Source organism: Phaenicophaeus curvirostris, unplaced genomic scaffold, assembly GCF_032191515.1.
Source record: "Phaenicophaeus curvirostris isolate KB17595 unplaced genomic scaffold, BPBGC_Pcur_1.0 scaffold_69, whole genome shotgun sequence".
NCBI lineage: Eukaryota > Metazoa > Chordata > Aves > Cuculiformes > Cuculidae > Phaenicophaeus > Phaenicophaeus curvirostris.
In genome coordinates, this window is record NW_027206691.1 from 453,726 (window position 1) to 461,347 (window position 7,622).

Sequence of the window (7,622 nt, forward strand, 5' to 3'; positions counted from 1 at the left end):
GGCTTGGGCTGGGGCTGGAGATGGGACCCAGGATGGGGCTGGGGTCCAGGATAGGGATGGGGATGTGGTCCGGGATGGGGATGGGGGGATGCGGATGCGGGATGGGGTCCGGGATGGGGTCCGGGATGGGGTCCAGGCTGGCGCTGGGGCTGGGGCTGAGGTCCGGCTCCGCTCCGCGCGCCGCCCGTGTCCCCAATGGGGAGCGCCGGGCAGGCGCAGGGCGGCGCTGATTGGCTGCGGGAGGGCGAAGCCGTGGCCGGGGCAGCGGAGAGCGGCGCTGATTGGCTGCGGCGGGCGGGGCGGTTGCTAGGGGGAGCGGCGGGCGGCGCTGATTGGCTGCGGCGGGCGGGGCGGTTGCTAGGGGGAGCGGCGGGCGGCGCTGATTGGCTGCGGCGGGCGGGGCGGTTGCTAGGGGGAGGGGCGGGCGGCGCTGATTGGCTGCGGCGGGCGGGGCGGTTGCTAGGGGGAGCGGCGGGCGGCGCTGATTGGCTGCGGCGGGCGGGGCGGAAGCGGCGGGCGGCATGGCGGGCGGCGCGGCGGGGCCGGCGCTGGGCCCGGGGGTGCTGGCGCTGCAGCTGCTGTGGGCGCTGGCGCTGCTGCTGGCGCTGTCGCTGTTCCGGGCGGCCGGGCGGGCGCGGTGAGCGGGGCGCGGTGAGCGGGGCGGGGGCCGGAGCCGGGGCCGCCCCGAGCCCGCCCCGAGCCCCGTGCCGCCCGCCCGCCCGCAGGTCGGTGGCGGCGGGGGCGGCGCTGGGGGCCTCGGCGGTGACGGCCGCGCTGCTGCTCTGGCCCCGTGGGCAGGAGGGGCCCGTGCCGAGCGGAGCTCGGGAGGTGAGAGCGGGGCTGGGGCTGCCCTGGAACGGGGGGGACAGCAGAGCCCGGGGAAGGGACACCTCCCGCTGGGTCAGGGGCTCCGAGCCCCATCCAGCCCGGCCTTGGGACACCCTAAGGGATGGGGCAGCCACAGCTTCCCTGGGCAACCTGGGCCAGGGCCTCCCCACCCTCACAGCAAAACATCTGAGGTTTAACAAGGCCCCGTGCCAGGTAGTTTTGATAATTTTCCTCCTAACTTGGCAGCTTTTCACTTCCCTCAGCTCTTTTTTCTGCTTTAAAGGCCAGTAACAGCAGATCATCTCTTCCATAGGTCACTACAGCACCCAAGCACAGATCCTGCTTTGTTTTTATCCAGCCCCTTGCCCGCACTGTCAGGCGCAGGATCTCCCCCAGTTGTGGGTCGTATTGGGCTGGCTGTGCACCCGCTGCCTGTGCTGCCATCCTGAGCTTTCCCGGAGCTCATGAAGTTTTGTGGCGTTTTAGGTGCTGTTTCCTCTGTTCTATTATTAATGCACATTAATTATTGCTCTTCTCGGTCTTGATCTGTGTAAATCCCTACTAAAGAGACTTGAAAGTTTTTCCTTTTCCCTGCTTTCATGGGATCTCCTCATGCAAAGGTTGGGAGCAAGATGAAGGGTGCCTGAGCATGTGTTTGTGCCTGGGAAGCCAACAGAAATTGAAAGGTTTTTTTTTTTTTGGCTCTTCAATTGGAGTGGACCTGCCCTGCCTATCAATAATACATGACCTGGGCTTTCTGCACCAAAAGTCTGCTAATTGGCTAATTAAAAAGCAAAACGTGCAGCAGGAGCCAGCGCGTCGGTCGCAAGAGAGTCTTTCTGCAGCAACACCAAGGCTGAGCGTGCGCTAATGTGACTGAGACAGCTGAGCTGGGGGTGGGTGAGGCTCTGGGGCAGCCTCAGGAGCGAAGAGGGTGATTTCATAACCAGCCACCTCCTGGCTGCCTTCTCATTGTGTCTCACGTTGCTACTGTATCTTCTTTTTTTTTTAATCTTTTGCGTTTTTTTTCTCCCATTTCCCTTCTAAAAGGGGTGAACTGCGCAGTTCCGTGTAGTGCTGGGAGATTTGTGGCTGGGAAGAGCTGCTGCAGGTTTTTACTCTTCTTCCCTGTGTTGCTTCTTTCCTCCACGTTCACTGTTCCATGAGTGGCTTTTTTTTTCAGAGGAAAGAGATTCTTCTTCCAGTCATTTGTCACACACCCCGCTTCCCACAGAAAGCACCTGCATCAGGAGTGAAAAGTGATGGGGGAAAACTGGGGAACCCTAAAGATTTTCCTCCTGGGGTAGGTGATTCTCTTTTCCAGGACGTGGCGTGCTCCCTCTAGGCTCCCAGAGCAGACTGAGACTTAGTGCTCTGCACCTTCCTCACATGGGGAGAAGGAGGAGGAGCAGGCACTGAGCTCTTCTCTCTGGACCCGAGGGAATGGCAAGAAGATGCCAGGGGAGGGTTAGATTGGACCTTAGGAAAAGGTTCTTTCCCCAGAGGCTGGTGGAGCACTGGAACAGCTCCCAGGGAAACAGTCTCAAGCCTGACAATAGTCCAGAAGCGTTTTGCCACTGCCCTCAGCCCCACGGTGTGAATCGTGGGGTTGTCCTGTGCAGTGACAGGAGTTGGACTCAATCAACTTTGTGAGTCCCTTCCACCTCAGGACATTCCATGATTCTATGAGGTTGTAATGTGTGTTGTGGTCTTTATTTTTTTTCCCACTCTCTGCAGATCGTGGACACTTTCTTGATTGGCCGCTTCGTTCTCCTGGCCGTGATGAGCCTGGTCTTTCTTGGGTCCCTGTTCCTGCTCCTCATTTACTACCTCATGGAGCCAGTCTATGCCAAACCGCTGCACAGCAGGTAGCAGCAGCTGGAGGCAGCAAGCCCTGGGAAGAGGAAATCCCAATTTCACGGTAATAAACCAGGAAGGGAGGCCAGGAAACTCTTCTGGAGGTGAACACGTTGTTTTTTTCTGAGCTCAGAAAGAGCCAGCAAAGTGGCAAAGTGTGTTGCTAGCACCCAGCACTGCGTCTTTCTTCTTCAGAAGCAGAGTTTGGACTGAGCATGAGCGCCTTCCTCTCCAGAGACTCTGCAGACTGCAAAGGTGCTTTTAACCTCTCTCTTTTCTCTTTTACAGGAGAGTTGAAATCCGTGCACTTTGCAGTAGGTTTGATTCAGTGAACTGAACTGAGCTGAGATGGTTTGTTATTACCTACGCGAGATGTCTTGTTATCGTTCCTTTTCCACCTTTGTTTAATAAAACTCTCTGAGAAACTCCTAACTCAGTCTTTTTTCTCCCAGAATGTCACCTTTCAGTGACCATGTCTCTGTGTGGGGCTGTGGATTGCTGGGGACAGTCCCTTTGGCCGTTTCTCCTCTGTTGTCTCTGTAATTGGCCCTGTTCAGGCTTCCTGCAGTATTCCCAGGAACAAGCTGAGTGTTCCGGCTTCATGTGATGGGGGAATTGAAACAGGGAATTATTCCCTGTTACTTGCAGCTGGAGGGTCAAAGGGAGGTATTTCCAGGCTGTCTGGAAACCTGAGGCTTTGGAGTGGGGACAGAACAATATGCAAAATAATGCCAAAATGGGCAAATTAAAATTCCCCCCTCCATAAGGACCCAGGGGAAAGCCAGGTCCTGCCTCACTGCACTAAACAATCCTGCCAGCCCACAAAAAAAACCCTCTTGCCCCTCAGGGACTGTGCTGATAGCTGGGTCTCCTGTGTGTTTCAGGAGCCCAAGGTGTTATCGTGGAGCAGGGAGCCAAAGGATCTTGGTTGCTGCTGCCCTAAAATAGAAAACTATTGCTCATGCTAGCGCTGAAGGCAGTAGTTGACTCCAATACCTTTCTGCTCGAGGGGGGTGAAATGTTTTTCATGTTGTTCAGCAGCAGCAATGGAGTCAAATCTCACTTTCCCCCTGCTTTGCCCTGCCTGAGCCATCCCTTAATAGCCACGGTTTATTTTCTTGCATGAACTCTCAAGGCTTTTAACTTGCTTGCAGGAAGAAAGCATTTCGCTGTCCCAGGGTGTCGTGCAACAGTTTCAGAGCAGGGAAGGAGCCTTCACCATCCACACTGCGCCAACAAGCGGTTCCCCAGGTGCCCGTGGTAGCTGGGTGAGGTCAGTTGTACTACAGCTTGTGTTTCTCAGCTCCGGAGGGATGAAGCGGCTCGGCCTTTCACGGTTGAGCAGGCAGCAGCTATTGCTGTGAGGTTGAAGCCAAGCGTGAGACGGTGCGGCATCCCTGAGCTGCGTTTGGGGCCAATACAGCTAAAAAGCCAAGGGCAAGGCACTCCACTCTCACAGAGTTTTATTTCTTCCCATTTTAGAGATTATTTTGCTTTTTTTTCATTTTGAACTGAAGTAAACAAAAGAACCAGTCCTGTCCTGCTGGCTGTCAGTGACAAAATATTGCTATCGGAACATGAAAAATGAATAAGGCAGAGCTAGTGGGCTCGGAGATGACACTTGCCCTGCAGAAAATGCCCCAGCACTCAGGAGCCCTGGCTCAGTCAGCCAAAACCATGTAAGTACATCTCAAACAAAAGCAGAGGAGAGATGTCTCTGCTTTTTTGAGCTCCATAAACTCTCAATCCTTTCCTATCCCAAAGCCTATGTCCAAGGGAGTCAAACTATGGTGTTAAGGAACATGCTGAGCATTTATGCAACACAAGCGCATCAGGTCTCCTGGTGATTTTGAAGTTATGCCTGAAACAAAATTCATATTTAATTCATCATCTTAATAACACTGATGAACACGAGGCAGGTCTTGCAGCTTGCTCCAGCTCTGCCGTGCCTCTATTCTGTGTTTGTGTGGATTCAGAGAGCCTCGGTGAGGCTACGACACCAAACCATGCTGGCCAGAGACAGCGGCGTTTTGCCAGGCTTCGAGTCCCACAAATGGAGAAACCATGGCAAAAGCAGCTGGGGCACTAAAGAAAACAGCCCTAAAAGTAGAGGTGTGAATCTTCTTCTAGTTTCACGCTGTAAATTAACCCACGATATTTGCTTTTTCCATCCCCTTAACCTGTTTGTGACTAAAATCACTCACAAGGCTGATCGTGCTGCGGGGGAATACGGGAAGAGCGAAATGCTGTGCTGCAGAAGGACGTGGGAGCTCTGGCAAGAGGAGGCTGTTTCGACACTTCACCCAAAATCCTATTGATGGGGGAAAGAGCCCCATGTGCTCTCGCCCCCCAAGGACATTTCCAGCTCCATCTTCATCCTTCACCATCCTCGGCAGTGCCTGGATGAACGCAGCAGCCTGGCTCTCTCTGTGTATTTATTTATTCTGGGCCATTCTGCTCCTCCCCATGCAGGGGCTTTCCAGACAGTTCCTGTTTATTTTTGGGAAAGGAAAGACCACGTCAAGGAATTGGTATGAGCTGGAGCTGCTCTCCAACCAGCCCCAAACGGTGATGTTTTTGCTGCCGGCCCCCACCCAACCTTTCAGCTCCTTTGCTTACACATCCGCCTCCGTCTAGCACCCTGATTTCTCTTTTCTTTGCAATTAATGTGGAGCAGGAGGGTGGGCTTGGCTGAAATCCCAGCCTCTCAGTCACTGGTGAAGTTGTTGGGAGGTAGAGAGATGTGATAGCCAAGGTGCCCCACTCTGGTCCGGCTGCAAGCAAATAATCCCAGCTTTCCTCTTGCAGCGTGGGAATGCTGGGCGCTCCATATCGCACAGAGCCAGCCCTGTGGAGGGAAAAAAGCCTGCTAAATCCCACTGAGAGAAACCTTGTTGTGCCAAAGGGAGGTGTGTGCAAGATACCATGTGTGCCAGGAGGAGGGCGGCCAGGCTGCTTTCAAGTCAGGTGGGGAAACAGCCCTTTTCCCCTCCTAATTCCCTACCTGGCTCGTTAGAAAGAGGTAGGGATGCTCCTGCACTGGGATGCCAGGACCCAGCTTGTCACAGGCTTGAGAACAGCCCTTTCTCCCTGCTAAATTCCCTGTGTGGCTCATTAGAAACAAGCAGGGATGCTCCCATGCTAGGTTGCCCATCCCGGCCCCAAGCGATCCCAGGACAGCTGCTCCCTCCTGCTGGAGGCCAGGCAGTGAGTGGTGCTGGAGTGGAGATGGAGAGCAAGGGTCTGCAGGAGAAACTCCTCTCTGTGATTTAAGGTCCTTGAATGACAGCAATTCCTCACGCCTTGTGCTGCGCTCTGCCAGCGCTTAATTACCCTCACTGGTAAAAGCTGGCCTCTTATTTCCACCTTGACTTTGCTGACTTCAGCTTCCCTGCTGCTGAGCCCCGCTTTGCCTTTGGCTGCTAATTAAAAAGCCCTTCAGCGTTCGCTGGCTGCTCCTTGCATAGGTAATTACGGACCATGCCCCAGCCACCTCTTCACCTTCACGGCAGCCCAGCGCACCAGCCGTGTTCCTCCATAGCGTATGTAACCCCTTCCCAGGCTGCTTCTCGGCAAAACTCAGTTGAAACAGCATCACCCGGGTGTTCATTATGGAAAAACAGCCAGGGATGTGTGCCGAAATGCCCACAGGAGAGCTGAGTGTGGGCATTGGGGAATAGGGATGTGTAGGAATCTCCTCGCATATGTCGTTGCCTGTGGAGAAGAGCCCTGGAGGTGGAAAATCACAGAATCATGGAATGGTTTGGCTTGGAAGGGACCTTAAAACCCATCCAGTTCCACCCCCTGCCATGGGCAGGGACACCTCCCGCTGGATCAGGGCCTCCAAGCCCCATCCAACCTGGCCTTGAACCCCTCCAGGGACGGGGCACCCACCACTGCTTCCCTGGAGAACCTGGGCCAGGGCCTGATGACCCTCACTGGAAAGCATTTCTTCCTCAGATCTCATCTCTTTCAGCTTAAAAATCCAGGTTTCCTGGGCAGCATGCTAGGAGAGCGGGGTCCATGGTTACCAAGGGAGCTCCCAATGAGATCATTTGGGGCATGAAATGAAGTTTTCCCACCCCCCAGGACAGCAGCAGACACGTGTTGGTGCTCTCCTGGCTCGCCCAGCCCCCTCGCCGTGATCCGTGGCAGCAGGATAGGCAGCAGGATAAGCAGCAGCCCCTTCTCCAGCAGAGGATGAATGAGACGAGGTGAGGCTCGCAGCCTTCTCCTGGAGGAGCTTGGCTCCATTTCAACAGCCCTTTGGCTGGGGCAACCCCAAGGGATCCCCCCCTGCCTTCCTGCCCGCCCCTCGCTCTCCAAAATCACAGCGAATCCGGGTTTTCTTTGGCATTTGGCTCCTTATTTGTTTCATGTTTCCAACCGCCGTGGGCTGTCTGCCCTTTCTCCTCGCTCCCGGCAACGCGGCCAAGGCTGCTCAGACTTTCCAAACATGAGCAGAGCATGGCCCAGGCCTAAATTTATCCTGGAAAAACTATGAGCAGCTGAATGAGCAGACAGCAGCGACGGTGGGAAAGAGGAAGAATAGGGGAAAAAAAGAGGAAGAAAGGGGGACAAAAAAAGCTAAACCAACTTGGTGTTGCAACGAGCTCCTCTACATGTCATGGGTCGTGGCATTTTTTGCTTGAAAATGTATTTCGATCCCTCTCTCCTCCTCCACAGTTGAGCAAAGTGAAAGCTCGGTCACACATGCACTAAAATAAGCGTTCTCAGCCCAGTGCTTGGGGCAGGGTGGCATCTTGGCCGGCACCATCGACCCTGGTGCCACCAGAGGCTGTATTTGCTGGTGATGCCATGGTGCCAGCCCCAGGGTGGGGATTATTTTGCTGAAAACAAGGGCAGTTGGGGAGTTTGCTTCTCTCTGCCTGCCCCATCATTTCTCCTGCATCTCCCCAGGGACCCGTGCACCACCA

The 7,622-nt window shown here is 55.0% G+C and overlaps 1 protein-coding gene across 1 annotated transcript; it reads left to right on the top strand.

Moving 5' to 3' along the window:
- Nucleotides 1-520: 520 nt before the first annotated feature.
- On the top strand, nucleotides 521-3,117 carry LOC138734243 (transmembrane protein 218-like). Its single transcript, XM_069881820.1, has 4 exons — nucleotides 521-637; nucleotides 726-828; nucleotides 2,566-2,749; nucleotides 2,974-3,117. The coding sequence occupies exons 1-3, from the start codon at nucleotides 522-524 to the stop codon at nucleotides 2,698-2,700; spliced, it is 354 nt and encodes a 117-aa protein (XP_069737921.1). The 5' UTR covers nucleotide 521; the 3' UTR covers nucleotides 2,701-2,749; nucleotides 2,974-3,117.
- Nucleotides 3,118-7,622: the final 4,505 nt, after the last annotated feature.